Source organism: Crocodylus porosus, unplaced genomic scaffold, assembly GCF_001723895.1.
Source record: "Crocodylus porosus isolate Cpor-Errol unplaced genomic scaffold, CroPor_comp1, whole genome shotgun sequence".
NCBI lineage: Eukaryota > Metazoa > Chordata > Crocodylia > Crocodylidae > Crocodylus > Crocodylus porosus.
In genome coordinates, this window is record NW_017728939.1 from 4,530,159 (window position 1) to 4,547,279 (window position 17,121).

Below are 17,121 nucleotides of genomic sequence, written 5' to 3' on the forward strand. Positions count from 1 at the left end.
CCTGGCCTTAGCCTGCAGTGGCAGCCCGCCCTCATCCCATGAAGATCTAGGGGCACATGCCCCCCATACCCTCCTGCTGCAGCTGGCCTGGGTGCGTCCGGACACCATGAGTGTCCTGCCACTGGGCTGAGCCACAGCCACGTGGCCAGCTGCAGAAGGACTTAAGTTGGCAGTGGCAGCTGCCTTCACCTGAACATGTCAGTGGGGGGGCACGTGCCCCCAGAGCCTCAGCCAGGTCACACCCAGCAGCAGGAGCCCCCACTCCCTGCCCCAATCTTCCCAGCACCTGGCTGAGCTGGGGCCCCACTCACCTTCTCCTGCTCCTGGCTGGGCTGCACTGTCCGTGCCTTACTGCAAGGTCCTCAATCTGGGCCCCACCCCTTCCCTTGCCCAGACTGACCTGCTGGGCTTGGGAAAGGGGTGGTGGTGGTGTGCATGCATGCATGTGACTAGCCCCCCCTCCAGCCCAGGATTGACCAAAAGAGGCTCCCTGATCGACAAGTCCATCATGATCAACTGGTCAGGGACAACTGTCCTAGTTCTTACACCTACTATTCCTGTTGATGCAACCTAAAAAATATATTTTTTTATAGATGTCCCATGGCTGACCCACGTGAAGTCTATGACCTAAACCCCTTGGATCTCTCTCAGCAACACTGGCACCCTGCCAGTTATTGCCTATTCTGTATTTAGGCTTTTGGTTTTTCCATAGGTATAGCACTTGACATCTGACTGTAAGGAACTTCATTCCATGGTCTTTAGCTCAACTCTCCAATCACGATCCTGCTAAGTCTACTCTTATAGTCTGAAGTGTCTGCAATTCTTTCCCATTTAATGTAACCTCAAAACTGGATCAAGCAGCTCTTTATTCCAGCATCCAAATAATTATTAAAAATTACATCAGCACCAGACCCTGTGGAATGACACTTAAAATACCCTGTCACTCTGACATTGATCTATATATGGTTGTGGCTATTGAGCCAATTATGTATCCATCTAATAATTTATTTAACGCATATTTCTTCTGTTTTACAGGGATCCTGGTTCTGTTTAAAAATCACAAATTCGCTTATTAAAAAAATTTGCAAATTCTTGGATCAATTCCACCCCCCCAAATCTGTCACTCCCCCTGCCCCAGCCACGCCCCCCAAGAAGGGGCCCCCAGCTGCCAGGGCTACAGGGCCAGGAACCCAGATCTGCAGCCTCCTGCCTCCCCACCCCCCAGTAAGTGCCTGACCCCCTGGAGTGCTCACTGCAGCAGGGAGCCAGCCCCCTCCTCTGGATAAGCCACTTGCAGCTACATCTGACTGCCCAACTCCCTCCCTCACTATGGAGGCCTGAGTCTCCCCCCTCCCCCCCAAACTTACCTGCAGGAGCTGCTCTCCAGGCTGCCTGACAGCCATGTGCATGTGTATGTGCACACATGCACATGGTACTCCCTGCCTAACCACCCTCCTCCTGCTCCCCCCAGCTCCGCAGGCTGGAACTCTGCCTGCCTGCAAAGGGAAACCCAATGTTTCTGGCATTTTTCTCTTTAAAATGAGAAAATCTGGGTTTTATCACATTTGTTGGTGGCGAACAGAAAGCCCAGATCCCTGGTTATGAAAATGTCATGCAGTTTATCAAAAAATGTACCAAAATTTAAGTATGCTGCATCCACTGCTTTCCTTTCATCCAGCAACCTAGGTCTTGGGTCAAAGGAGATCAAGTGGGCCTGGCATAATTTGTCCTAACAAATGCATGCTGGCTGCTAATGACTAGTAGCCTATTCTCCCTCCAGACCTGATGGGAGTTTGTTTCACCCAGAAGAGGGAGGGGGAAGGTGTGGCTACACTTGTTCCTTCCTATGTAAAATCTCTTATCCTCTAATCAGCCTTCCTTAGCAGACACTTATATTGCTTTCCTGGAGCCTCTTGCTTCTGTGAAGTTCAGTGGACATAAAACCAAACAAGGACTTTCTTCAGATTTTCATGTCCAGATTTCCATCCCCCCCCATCAAGTTTTTGAAGATTTTCCTATTACAATTAGCTACTTGAGCTTTGCCAAATAAATAGCAGATTTGATAAATATGAGAAATTTTACTTCGCTTTTCTACAGTGCTTTCATAATTGCATTCCCCTCAGCATGCAATACCAAGGTTAAATATAAGATTATATCAACAGGAATACAATTCTACAGTAAACTTCAGGGTAATTTGTCTGTGGGATATATTTAACAATGGGAAATGTAAACCATGTGGTTTGATCCTCTGCCAACAGCCCCATGACACCCAATCTTGGCAAATTATCAAGTCTTGATAATTGGTCACTACTGGATAATGTGCCATTATTCACCATCTCATTGGTATAGAGATTTAACTCCAGTTTATTGTATTTCTCTGCTCTTGAACACAATATAATTCATCTAAAGTATGGAGTATTTCAGTCACTGGTGCTTCACTTCCCTGTACTCAATTGCCTGGACACTTCTGATTGCTACAAGAAGATCTTTTTTAACCCGATCTTTTTGCTAATAAAATTCTCAGCAGCATGGATCTGGAACATTTGTGAATCTTCAGATTAAGCGCCTGGATACAATATTTACATCGTTGTAGGTCACGTGCTTTTTGTAACCATCCTGGGATCCTGACTAGACAAATAAGTAGCTTATCACTGGACAAGAGAACCTTGGCTGTCATTACTGCTTAACAACAAGGGAGACAGTAGCAGCCTACTGCACTGAGCAACACAGGAGATCAACTGCAGAGAAAACACCTACATGGGTGCGATTTTGGACCAAAAAAAACCTGACAGGGGTTCCTGGGCCACTCAGTCTAGTCCCTGGATTCACAGGCAGTCATCTAACCAAGGAGTCCCCCAAATCACTACAAACCCTCACATGCACCAATACAAATACTGCAAACACCAGCACAAGGGGTCTGCCATGTCCTGAGACCGCAAAAACGAGGAACTGGCTGATTAATAGATGTTTAAAAGATCCTTGGAAGTGGACCATGCAACACACTAACAGAGGAAGACAAAAACCTCTGTCTGTGTCTATTTGACCTAGCGAAAAAATTCCTTCTTGACCCCAAATCACACGTATAGTTTTACTTCTGGCTCTTCTGGAGGTAATTCTACTCTGGATTGGGTGATAAAGTTACCCTAGCATACAGCTATGTCATATGCTTTTTAAAAAAAACCCAAAACCACACATTCATTTAACAGTCAAATACATCAGTACACAGATGCACAAAATGCTGTATGTTATTAATTGCCCAAGAGAACTCTGAAATTTAGGATTCTACCATACATGATTTCTTGTGACCAAAGTCTTTGAAAAGTTAGTGCATAAATTCCTCCAGTCATGGGTGCATCATACTAGGACAGCTTCTCTTTTAGTTTTTGTTCCCTGCATACTAACCTAAAATATTTAGCCTTTTCTTAATCAAATATCAATGCTTTTGTTTCTGGCAGATAGGAAGGGAAGAGATAGGAGGATGCTTCTATACACATAAGGCTTATTTGGAACAAAGCAACAACACTTTAGTTATGCACATTAAATCAAACGCTATCAGATCTTACATATTTAGTAAATTCAAAGTCAAGAAACTCACAGTGGCACCTTCAAGTGACTACTGTTCTCTTAGGCTGAAGGATCAGTTAGTCCAGAATTTTTTATCCTTGTGGAAAAGATCAAGGAAAATATTTACGCACATGTTCTTTTAAAAATATGAAAAGAAACAGATTTCTTGTGCTTTATTGTATTTAAATATGAAGCTTCTGCAGGTATTTTAACACTGCTACCAAATGCACGGAAATAACAGTCCCTAATTCATGTACAAGTAAAAATCAAAATAAAGCTTCTGTAACAAAAATAGAATTTACTGTACAATAAACCAAAAATGGGTGAAAAATTGTAATTTATTGAAACTTGTAACTCAAAAAATATAAGATGCTGTAGTGTACAATATGTTACACAAAGCACCATTAGGTGCACATTCAAGTCAAGTAAGAACTCATCTCCCCCAAACCCTGGTACCCTAGTACTTGTTCCATATACAATCATGCATGTTTACTCTGCAAGAGGAAGCCCCCAGTATTCGGATGTGTTAATTAGCACCAAGAACAGTACAGTTCATTTAAAACAAAATAAAACCAGGGAGCTAAATGAACTTGGCCAATACTTTTGACAGATATTATACATTCATGGAATTAAACAGCCTAACTAACCTAAACAGTTTGTGTACTGTACCAGTTTCTGTTCTAGGTTGCAATTCTCTCTATGTAGCAGTAGTGGAGGCAGTATGTTCTTAAACAAAACTTCTTATGTACTTCCCACACAAAGCTCATCTGTCTTTTTTGTTGGAAACAAGTCTATAAGGGGAGTGGAAAATTTGGATCTTTCAAGGACAACTACTGGTCGCAAGTAATGAAGCTGTTTTAAGGCAAGGTCTCCACAGTCTGTTAATGCCTTGTCCAATATGGCCCGCAAGTTGTCTAGAGAAGGGGCAGATGGCGACTCCGATATTAAAGGCTGGATTTCCGTAAGCTCTGAATGATTATTTGGGGGTATGCTCACTTCCGGATCTCTCTCACTCCCCAAACTATTAACTGCCTCATCTCTTTGACAGTCTCTCTCACTCTCTAAGTCACCATCTGTCTGAAATGACTCAGGAGACTCCCATTCAACAAGTTCATCGAAATCATCATCGTCATCCTCTCTTTCCTGGCTTTCTTGAATAAATTTTAGAAACGAAGATTCAAATCCCATTGGTTTAAAGGATTTTAAATCAAAGGGTTTGGGCAATGAATGCTTCTGAAACTTGTCTCTTGTACAGAAGGAATTTCTTTTAGAATTCTGATGAATCGAACAGTGGTGCCAATCTTCTGTGACCTTCTCCCTTGGTAACTCCAACTGCAAATTGGTAAAATATTCACCATTTTCTCTTCCATTGTTTTCAGACAACCCTTCTGTTTTACACAAAGGTGGCTCAGTTATGCTATCTTCTTCAAAACTGGGTTTTGAACTGTGGTCATATTTTAGAGTGTCTGAATACAAAAAGGCCTCTGTATCAAAACCCTCACTAGTTGCTGAGCAGCTGTTTTGATTTTCTTTGTCTGTATCTGGATGATCATAATCAGTATCTGGAACAAGAGGTTTTACGCCTTCTTCGTCTTCCTTCCAATTAATTTCAGTATCTGCTGGATTTTCCTGTTTAAAGTCTCTCATTTCTTCTTGGCTTAAACAGACCTCTGTTTCTGAATGGGATTCATTTTTAATCATTGTACCACATTTCACACAAACTACAAGTTTCTCAAACTGCTGTTCTATATAATTACTGGTCAGCTGGTGTGTACGCTTATAATGTCTCACAATACTACTTTCCAGTTTAACTACAGACAGACACCCTTTGACTATGCAGGGATACTGGTTCTGGTCAGCTTTCTCTTTACACATTTGCAGGGCTTCCTCCCTGGTTTTAAAAATAATGGGATGCTTTTCCTTATTTTTGAGAGCTTTTTTGGATTTGTCTTTTACCTGCCTCTCATTCTTATTCTCCTCATAGTGATCTGTCAAATAATCTTGTTCATTGTTATCATCATCTTTCAGCAGGTTATCTTGCTCCTCTTTCCGATTTCCAAAGAGTCTATTGTAGTATTCCCGATGTCTGAAATATACATGCTGAGAGTAACGACTGTAATTAGTGAAAATTCGGTCACAGCCATTGAAGTCGCATTGGATTTCAAAATCTTTGTTTATTTTTTCTTCATTGGCATGTTCTTCCATCAAGTGATGTTTTAACTTGTTAAAAGTGTAAAATACAGCAGGGCATTGATGATGGTTACAAGGAAACCTTGCAGATTCCATTTCAGAAAGCACTTTTTGATCCTCCAAATTTTCATTATGAAAGTCACTACAATGTTTAGCAAGAGCCTTAGAACAAATGAAACGTTTATTACACTCTTTGTGTTTGCATGCAAATATTTTTTTACATTTGACAAGTTCCCTTTTTGTTCTTGCTTTGTCTTTTTCTAAACAGAGCTGCTCTTTATTATACTGGTGTACAGTTCTATAATGACGAATCAAGCCTTTCTGATTGGTAAAGGCAGAATTGCAACTTTTATGAATACAATGAAACGGTTTGTGGTACTTATGCAATATATAACATAAGTTTCCTTTGGCAACTGTTCTTTTACTTCCTCTTCCTTCTCTTGCTTCCAGTTCTTCCCTGTGGCTGTCCAGAGAAGTCATGTTAGAGGGTTTTCTAGTTACATTACCATCTATTTCTTCACTGGACTCCACATCGGTTTCAGAACTACACTCTTCCTTTTTAGGATGGCACAGCTCAGTTTGCTCAGGTTGTTTAGCAAGTTCATTTTTATCATCGCAGAAAGTAGGTGTGGGTACAGAGTCACCCTCTGCACATGTGTTTACATGCTCACATTTTTCACTGGCAAATATTTTGTGATTTACCTTCTCATTGCCAATTTGATGCTTGTTTCTATAATGAATTCTAAGGTGTGTTTTTCTTGTAAATGATCTTTGGCAAATATGACATTTAAATGGTGAATAGCGATGTTGAAACATATTTAGCTGAAGAACCATTTCCTTTGAATAATTATGTTTTCTAACATAATGCATTAAGAGAGCTTCTCTGGTCACAAACTCACATGTACAACCTTGATGTTCACAGAAAAATGGTTTAGCTGCCAGCTGTGTAAGATACTGGCTAGGTAAGTTGTCTTGTTGCTCTGGAAATTCTGAGGTAGATTCATCTCCTGATTTAGGGCATTTGGCTTCATTTGATGAAAATGAATTAAACGACCCTGAAAAATGCTTGTGTGCTAAAGAAGAGTTTGCAACGTGAACATTGGAATTTTTTAGGCTTAAATGTTTCAAGCCCAACAGAAGTTCTAACATGTTATCGTCAGTACTTGCCATTTTAGGACGTTCATAAAAGGAAGATTCTGGGGAAGAACAAATCATTTCCTTGAAGCTGATCTTTTCTTTAGAGTCTATATTACAATATACATTTTCTGGAGAGTCAACACTTGAGTCTGAATTATGCCCTAGGTCCACACTGATGTCACCAGCTGTTTTGCTGTTTTCAGCATCCGTGACTAGACTGAGAATGTCTCTATTTTTGATCCCCATCTTTTTTTTAGATTTGAAGTGGTATGGATGAGCCCTTCGAAGATGTTTTTGCATACCTTTGGCATTTTTATATGTTGAACCACAGCCTTCAAAGCCACAAGAAAATTTTTTTCCGTCAAAGCAAACTGCTACGTTGGAAAACTGCTTTCCATCCATCAGTTTTGAGAGAACACTTCCCTGGGATATCAGAAAACTTGGAACTCTCTGATGGTGGTCCACTGCATCAATCAACAAAGGAGACCCTTCCTTTTTGTTCTGTACAGGAGATGTGCTGAAGCTCTCAAAATGCACGCTGCAGTTGCTTTCACTATCTATATCTTCATTGTCAGACAGACTTTCCTCCTTAATCTCTGGGATATCTTGAGAACCTGCAGGCTCCACAGACAACGTACTATTTTCATGCAGACTGGAATTATCTGATTGTTCGAGCAGTTGGGTCTCAGGAAGATAACTACATTTGTCTCCTGAAATATGTTCAAGTTTAACTGTGTCCTTCACTTCTCCATTTGCTACTGTAACATCATGCATTGCAAGGTGATTCTGAAATTCTGTTTTTGAATAATAGAACTTTTTGCAACCAAGAAAATTACACGTGTATGATGCATCCCTAAAGTGCTGCGCTTCATGGTGGTAAAGCTGCCCCAAATCACTGAAAACAATGTTACAGCCATTCAACTCACATTTGTAACGTAGATCGTCATGCGTCTGTTTGTGATTAAGTAATTCATTAACTGACCCAAATCTAGCATAGCAATCCATAGAAACACACATATAAGGCTGAGGACCACAGTGCACTTGTTCATGCTCCCGCAGATGAAAGGAAGTCATGAAGTGTCGTCGACAAAAAGCACACTTCTCTCTCCTGTTTTTCATATCCAAGTAGTGTTTTGCATTTTCATCATTGTTTTGATGTTCAGCTTTTAGATGTACACTAAGGTATTTAAATTGCTTAAATACTCTTGAACAGTCTGTGCCAGGACATGGATATATGTCTCTGTCTTCCAGGTGGCAATTTTCTAATTGGCTAAATGTGACATATTCCTGTGTGTCACTTCTGGACTTTTCCAATAGCTGGAGCTGTTGCTGCTGGCTTTCCTCTGGTACTGCACAAGGGCTCCTAGGGGTACTTGTTTTTTGTAATGATTTATCTTTTTTCAACAAAATTTTCTTTTTAGGTCTGTGTGTTCTACTGGGTGGCATTTTAACATGTTCCATTACATGTGGTACAAAAATGTCCTTTCTCTTGAACTTCTTTGTACACACTGGACATGTATAAATGCCATCTTCCATGTGCATCTTAGAATGATGTAGTATTCTAGCCTCTATACATTCCCTTTTGCATAGCACACAGAAGAATTTGTACTGAAGCCATCTCTGGTACCTTTCTGAAGAGCCAATTGGCTTTTTCACTCTTGCTTTGTCTTTAGAGAGACCAGTTGCATCTCTTCCTTCATAATATTTATGTTCTCTAGTCTCATCACAGTCACTTAGAAAAGTTTCAAATAGGTCAGTTTCATTGAGTGACAGATCAAGGCAACTTGCATCATCTTCAGAATCAGAAGCTTCTCTTCCTAACAGCTTAAGACAGTGTCGTTTTAAAGTTTTCCAGTCCCAGAATTCAGGATCAAATGGCCAATAAGCTTTTAAAGCCAGCAGAAGCTCACAACGGAGAGAATTTGGAACAGGTGCATTTTCTTCATCAAATTTTTGATCTGGTTGCAAGTACAGCTCTTCCAGAACGCTAAAACCACTGAAAGTTGGCTCCAGTAAGAATTCAGTGAGCTGGCATGCTCTTCTAACTTCAAGGTCATCTGGTAAAAGGCATGCAATTGTTTTACATACAGATGTTTTCATTTCATCATTTCCATTTGATCTGATCTGAAGAGCTCTCACACACAATAAAATTGACACAGCAAGACCTGCTTCTTCTGCCTGCGTGGAAAAACAAACACACAAAGTTACGATCCAATTATTTGCCAGATGCATTCTTTCCAGAATCACACTATTTGGACCAACTCTATACATAAAACTACAAAACAAGACACTTATTATGGTGCTCAATATTTGTCTGTACGTAAGAAAAGTTAGTGCATTGTTAAGTCAGACTGTGAATTTAAAGCACTACCTACTCTGCAGTAATTCCTCATATACGAAGGAATTTGATACTAAGTGCACACCCAGAGTGTCTACACAGGGAGGTGTTAGGGAGTAACTTCTGAATTATAGTTTCCATACCAATTTCTTTTTGTTAAGTCCTGAACACTGTAAACAATTTGAGAATAGAAATGCTTCCAAAATGAAGAAGGCTGGGAGTTAATACCTCAAGTACAGGGGAATGTACTTTACAATTTGACAATATTTTAAAGAATGACACAAATAGTATGTATCCATAGGACATTTTAAATATTCAGCTTATTTCTAAATGAACACGAACAATGATTTTCTGGAAGCAGAGATAACTGTGTTTTCAGGTATAATTTCTTAGAGTCATCACTTATCTAAGAAAAACCATTTACATTTAATTGGGAAAAACATTGTGATAACTAGACACCAGCTATTTAATACTGACACTATACTTTTAAAGACACATATGCATGATCCCTCTCCCCCCATTTTACACTATCCTTTGGTCTTGATTTCTCTCTGTGCTATTCTTTACCAAAGGTTTTTTATTTATTTGAGGGCATGAGAATTTGCAAAGGCAAGGACGCACAAGTCAGTAAACACCAGGTCATTCATTTTGTCCCCATGCAGAATATATTACAATACAGACAACCAGGTGATCCAGAGACTCCAGGCCCCATTATCTGTATGCAGACTAAATGATATTTGGTGAAAGAAAAATGTTGAATAACTGCCCCAAATTTAAGTCATCTGCAGGCCTTGTTCCTGCTCAGCGTCCAAATCCTGCTCCAAAAAAAAGATGTGTGTGTGGGGGGGAGGATTTCTCAGATTTTCTTAGTTGTTTTTTTCTATTGCACTCATACACTTCAACATCTGAGTCTCACTTGCAATACAGAATTTACCTTTGCAATAGCCACCAGCCCACTGCAGGTAAAGTATAACAATATAAATAAGTTCTTATGGTGAATCTACTGTGAACATTTAAAAAGGCTATATTTAATAAAGGTGTAATTCTACAGGTGTGGATACTCATTTTCAACATGTAGGTCAGTGAAAACTGAATGGATACTTATAAGGATAGTAAGAAGCATGCGTCTAAGTCTCAGCACAATTCTCATACTTGAATAAATTTCCTGCTCCAAACCACTGAGACATTCAAAAGTTACCAGAACACATTATCATTAGCAACTAACCAATTTTCCCTACCCTACCTTTATATTCAAGCAGTGTTTCATGACTTTTGCTCCCCCAAAAATCTAACCCAATGCTGAGACCAAGCCTGTAAAATTTCAGTGTGAACAGTTCAAGATCAAAATAAGAAAAGGAAAGAAAGGTTAGCCTGCCTCACTATAGTTATAACATCATTGTTTTATTTGGGTCTCCTGCTAAACACATAAATGCAGTTTTTTACATCCTCATGCAACATCTTTCAGTTTTGTAATTTTTTTCCTCATCTACAGAGCCCTACTTGTTCAGAGTTAGGGTGACCAGAACTGAACGAGCTACTGACTTAGAAAAATAACAATTTTTCCAGAGTTATTTTTGATCTTACTATTAAACTTGTCATTGTTTGCCTTTATAATACTGCTGCATAAATAGCCAGGGTGAGCTCTTAATAGAAAATGCAAAGAAGGCACAGGTGTAAGAAGAACTTTGCCTCAGTCTTCATAAAACATGACAACTAACAAAAATTATATAGACAAAGAAAGGGAAAAGCTGAGGGAGACCAGGAGAGGACTTTTGCTCAATCTGAATGCATTCAAGGGCCTGATGAACTTCGGCCCAGGACACTAAAGGAACTGGTAGAACAGATCTTAGAGCACTTGGCAACAATATTTACCAAGTTACAAGAGCCAGGTGAAGTACCAGAAGATTAAGAAAAGAACCAATATAGTGTCGCTCTTTAAAAGTAAGAGCAAAAAGGAGAACCCAGGGAATTATATATTGGTCAGCCTGACTTCAATGCTAGGGAAGTCACTGTGGCAAACTATAAAAAGTCTATCTGTAAACATCTGTCCTGGGTCCAGTGCCATTCTACACTGTCATTAGTGATCTGGATGGTGGAACAGAACGCTCCCTAAGCAAATCTGCAGGGAGCAAAACTGGGAAGGACTGCAAACACTAGATCAGTGGTGCTCAATCTTTTGGCCCTAGAGGCCAGATGAATAGTGCAGGGCCAGTCTGTGGGACAGACTGGGACTGGAGGCCTGGCACTAACCCCTCCTATGCTAAGACTGGGTGCTAGGGGGCCAGCCCTGCCCCCTCCCACATGCTAGGATCAGGCATCAAATCTGGTGTGCAGGGCTTAAATGAGTCCAGAGAACTGGTAGCGAGGGAGCAGTACCAAAGCTCCCCTGACACCAAATTTCTGGGCCTGTGGGGTGCCCCATGGGCTGGATTTGGCCCAGAGGCCGAGCACTGCTGCACTAGAGGAGAGGAGATTCAGAAATGTCTTGAACTGGAAAGCTGGAGACTAAAATTGGTGGCAAGGGAAAAGTGTGCATGGAGCATGGAAGGAAGAGCAAGAAACACTGACTTTAAACCTGTGGTTTCCAGAGTCATTCCAACACAGCAGCTCTGATAGCTGCACTAACCAGCCACTGCTCAGCCCACAAGAAGCTCTGTGATCCAGATCTGCCTCATGAAGCCAAATAAGTTGGACACTCACAGATTGGACAAACACGTGTACAGAATGGTTTAGATAGGAATGATCCTGCCTTCAGCAGGGGCTTGAACTAGATGACCTCCTGAGGTGCCTTCTAGCCATAGCTTTGTATTGTGCATGGTTAGAATAATTATGCTCAGATATCTGCGTGGTTCAAATTAATTCAGAAACTAACTAAATGTATGGGTGGCTCAAGTTGCTTTTTCCACTGTGCATTATACCTTGCACCTGCAAGTGAAATTTTTTTTTTTTTTTTTTTGTCATCATGCTCTTTGGCTTTAAGTTCCATACTGAGGTTGAAGACTTCTCTACCCTTGGCTAAACCTAGTCCACTGCACTTTCTGCAAGATTTACGAACATTGTTCAGCACCTTTAAGTTCATCATAGGTACTAGGGCTAGCGTTTAAAAAAGGAGAGGCACACATTTATTAAGCTTTTGGGGCATTTTTTTTTTTAAAAGAACTCAATACATACTCATTTCAACATTGACCTTATTTTAAAGGTTAAAGAATGTTGTGCTGTTGCATATTAATTTTTTGGTCGAGGAAAATATTAGTTAAGAAATCCAGGTACATGGACTGAAAACTACAGTATATTAAACAGGTCTCTCTCAATTGTATACAAGAGCAAGTCATAGCAAATAAGGACTAGAAGGGACTTTAGGAGGTCACCTAGTCAAATCCCTTGCTCAAAGCATGATCACCTCTATTTAAGCCACCTGGACAAATGTTTGTCTATACTACATTTACAACTTTCCAGAGAAATCACAGAAAATGACTAACTAACTGCTTAACTAGGTTGGGATTATGACAGAAATTTGAATTAATGTCTTACAGCCTTCACTCAGTTAAATTATTAGCAAAACAAAGCTGCAGAGTGCAGAACATATTACTTACTTCAGACTGAATGACTCTTATCAGGAAAAATAAGTGTTGTAGTGTCTTGGCTATGATGCCAAACTGCCGACATCTCTCCAAAAAGGAATCTAAAGAAGGGTCAATTCTTTTTTGCAACTTACTCCAGAACAGAGTCAGCTCCCTGTGAAAAGAGTTCAAAGCAGACTAAATATAATGCAAGATAATGGTGGTGGGAGAAATTTGTCACAAGTCTAGCTCTGAAAGGTGATACCATTTTATTGACTGCTGCAGTATGCCACACTTTTGTCAGGTTATTAATAAAGTCTCCCTTCTGCAGGTAGAACCATCATGTCCTATAAGTGAAGAGATCATATCCATTCACAGCTATGTGGACAAACCTGTTTCCTGTTCAAGCGTGGAGGCATTAGGTACTTTAAAAAGGTAATTCTCCCCCAACTCACCTTCACTTTTTAAGTTTACATCTCCAAAGGTAGCATTTTTTGCTCCATGCTAAGTGCTGGGTATATTTTTCAAGCACAGGGTCTCACAACCTGTGCTCTTCAATTTGAGAAATTAAGATACTTTTAATTTAATTACAGAATAACCTTATTTCAGGAAGCATTTCATTCCTTCCTGAATTTTGTTAAACCAACTTCAAGTAAAAGTAGAGCCACAGCTAATAGGGAAAGTGATTAAACAGTGTTTTTTAGACTCCCCATGCACCAGATTATTCTTAAAATCAGGAGTTTGCAACCCACAATTTGCAGCATGTTGACAAATTAAGGTCCAGCCATTCAGCTACAAGCTATGGTTTTTTTGCTTTAAAAACACTGCTTTTCTACTCAACTGGAACATAGCAGCATCCCTGTGCATCTGGCTGGAGAATCAGTGCTCTTTCAAATAAAAGCCACAGAAGTTAACTGGAACACCTCAATGGCACCATGCAGCTGCTTACTGAACTATAACCCCCCACACGCTCACAAACCCTCACCTTCACAGGGTGTTAAGGAACCTAACCTCACAAAGAGTCTAGGCTCTGCTGCATTGTACAAGTGCAACAATTTCTCTCCCTCCCCCCACACAGGCTTTAATATTTCAGTTTTTCCACACATCCAAACATGCTTCTTGTCCATTTCTGTTTTTCCTAAAAACTAAAAAAACACTATAACTTGAAAACTGAGTAAGATGACTAAACACAGTAGTAATAACTGCCATTGTGCTATTAGAATGAGATTTTTGTTGTGCAATTAAGCATAGGCAGCAAGGTGCATCTTAGTACAGGTTCTACGGCAAATGAAGCCAAAAGGAAGGAAGATTGCTCACACTCTTGAGGAACCTCAAGATGTTGGATAAGAGAACATGTGGCAGCCACCGACTGGAGAATGGCGGGCTAAGAAAACCACAAGCCACTCTGACTGAGCTAATGCATGTCTTCATGTAGCAACTCCAACAAATGTTCCATTATGGTGTGAACTGGAGGTCCTGAAAGACCGAAAAATTTTGTAGAAACCCTTTCAAAAATCAAAATCAATTAAAAAAATTCAAATAGGAAGCCATAGTGTCAAAAACTTTCTTGACCCCACTGCGGTCTTTGAGTTCTTTGCGGATGACCTGGCTCTATTATTTTTTGGTAATCAAAAAGTAAGAGAAAGCCAAGAGCTTGCAATTTCTGAGGGAGCCCTCAAGTAACGAGGCTGTGAACCTATGGTGGAGAGAACTGAGTCCAGATGAAGCACCCTGCATCTGTGCTGCTGGTCTCAGACTTGCTCACCCAGAAAAGTCCTGGGGTCTTCAGTGTGGTTAAAAGGAGGCTGTGATACCAGAACAAGCCTCAGGTCATGTCAGCAAGATCATCCTTACCAAGACTTGCATCGTTTTGCAGAGCATATATGGGATCAGAAGTACCAAGCAAAGTCATACAAAATGACTCCTGACCACAGGATGAGAAAGACACTGCATTCGGAAACTGAACAAAGAACTCCTCCGGAATAAAAATATTAGCATTTTCTGATGACACTGAGACAGAACCCAAATCTAAGGAACTCTGCAGATGTTAAGCAGGTCCTGCCGCAAGTTTAGGAATGACTAAACAGAGATGGAACAGTTATACTTCAAGGAGATTTTCAGGAGAATAGATCACTTGCAGCCAAGACTGTACATTAGGGATGAATCTGAGTGCACACAAAAAGCTATGGACAAATGTTCCTTTTAACTACTTTAAAAAGGAAGAGGGAGCTGCCACTCAGGAGTGCACATTAACTGCTATGATGCAATTGGTAGGGGTGTGTGAAAGCCCCTATTCAATTCGGATTTGGCCAGAATTGGGCAGTGATTCAATTCGTTGATTCGGATCACCGTTCCCGATTCAATTTGGCCGAATCCAAATCTGAAGAGTCAATGCTGATTCAGACACAGACATGGCTTTAAAAGTTTTTTCTACATACCTTGAGGTAGCAGGCACAGCTTGTGATCGCTGTGATGCTGGGGTGGATGGAGCATCCCACAAGCGTGCGGGGGGGCCCTCCACGTGCTTGGTGGCAAACCCCTGAAGTGCTTCTGGTGCACTTATGGGTCTGCTGGGGAGCATGCTGGGGGGGCATGCCTCCCTGCCTCAGCGATCGGCCGCAGGGGAACCCCCCTAGACCCAGGAGGCACCAGTTACCGAGCCGGGAGGGGGGCCCCCTGCATGCTCCCCAGCGGACCCAGAAGTGGACCAGACGTGCTTCTCCTCCACTTCTGGGTCTGCTGCCAAGCATGCTGGGGGGGCCCCCTGCACTTCCGTGGGATGCTTCATGCGCCCCACCACCACAGCACTCAAGAGCCCCTGCTACCTAGAGGTATGTAGGAAAAAAAAAATTTAAAGCTGTCTATGTCCAAATCTCCGAATCTCTCCAAATCAATTTGGAGAAATTAAAGTGTCCTCTGATTCGATTTGGAGATTTGGCCACTAAATCGGGCTGAATCTCCACCAAATTGAATCGGGGACCGAAGCTTTGCACAACCCTAGTAACTGCCATGTTAGCATGCTCCTATAGCGATCAACGTAGCCAACTAACTGATACTTTAATCCTGAAACAGGCTTAAGAGTTGCAATCTTTCTGCTATACTTGTAATTATGGAAGCAGCATAATTACTGAAGCAGTAAGATTACTGATGAGCTGTTATGTATCATTTGATATCAACAGTCATACAGAAAAAACTTAAGTCTATCTATACCTGAAGTAAGGACAGTAAAGTTAGGGCTGAATGTGGAATCCATCCAACCTTAGGGCATCTTACACACATTGTCACTTCAGAGGAAAGATGGCAGAAGCAGTGCCCAAAGATGTTATGCAAACTCTTCACAAAATGAAGTTGCAGAGACATCTAACCCCCCTACTATTACACCCTTAACTGAGAAACATTATTTAATTGGATCATCTCTGGTTACTGAGAGTCAGGTTTTGATGTGGTTAGCATAAACTAGAAAAGAATAACTAAATGCTGCTTATAAAAGAAGAGATTTATGCATTGGGTAAATATATCCGTTTGAGATCCCTGAAATAGCATGTCCAGCCTCAAGAGAGACCTATATTCAAGCAGTACATTTCTTGTCTGCCTATCTTTCAGATGCCAACTGCTAAGTCAGCTGTTTGGTCTGCTTTGGTAAAGGCCATTCTCCTAATTAGTATCTGTACAGTTCCTTCCACAACAAACCTAAGGAGGCAGGAAAAAGTAACTTTAGGCTTTTTTTTTTTTTTTTTTTTTTTTTGAGGAAGCCCAAGAGCAAAAATTCTCATCCAGATGAAACACCATCCTCTGCCAACTCAAAAAAAGAAAAGGTAAAAGAAGATTCTCTTGGATAGAGTGTTGTGTACATGCTAGGCATTATTTTTCTAAATTTCCTCCCTCCATGACAATTTTTCCAATTTTCACATGCAAGGAAGACCTCAGTTTCCTCATCTATAAACAGGGATCAGAATGCTGATTTCTGGAGGAAAAAAAAGTCCACTAGACAGTATGAGCTTCAGTATGGATTACACAAACTTAAGGACCCTGGGCATCTACTTTTGTTGCTCGCCTGTGCTGATGTCTATACCTCCATGTCATCACTACCACTGCTATCCATGCTGGCTAGTTTTAAAACAGGAGCGGGTACCCAAGATTCAATTATACTTTCACTTCCTGTGTAGACATACCCTTCACAGGAATATATTATATTTTAAACAAGGTTCCCAAGACAGCTATGTGCTTATTCTCTTCTTGGCCACTATTTCCCCATTGCCCAAACATGCAGAGATGGAAAGGCTGCATGTCATTTCCACGTATATAAGACATACAAATCTAGCCTTAAATTTT

The 17,121-nt window shown here is 40.8% G+C and overlaps 1 protein-coding gene across 3 annotated transcripts in view; it reads right to left on the reverse strand.

Moving 5' to 3' along the window:
- Positions 1-3,883: 3,883 nt before the first annotated feature.
- Positions 3,884-17,121, reverse strand: part of RLF (rearranged L-myc fusion) — a 53,593-nt gene continuing 40,355 nt past the window's right edge. For all 3 annotated transcript variants that reach the window (XM_019547721.1, XM_019547722.1, XM_019547723.1), the window contains 2 exons: positions 12,823-12,964; positions 3,884-9,069 (listed from right to left, as the gene is read on the reverse strand). In XM_019547721.1, coding sequence (XP_019403266.1) covers positions 4,306-9,069; positions 12,823-12,964 — 4,906 coding nt within the window. In that variant the 3' untranslated portion in view covers positions 3,884-4,305. The remainder of the gene's footprint in view (positions 9,070-12,822; positions 12,965-17,121) is intronic.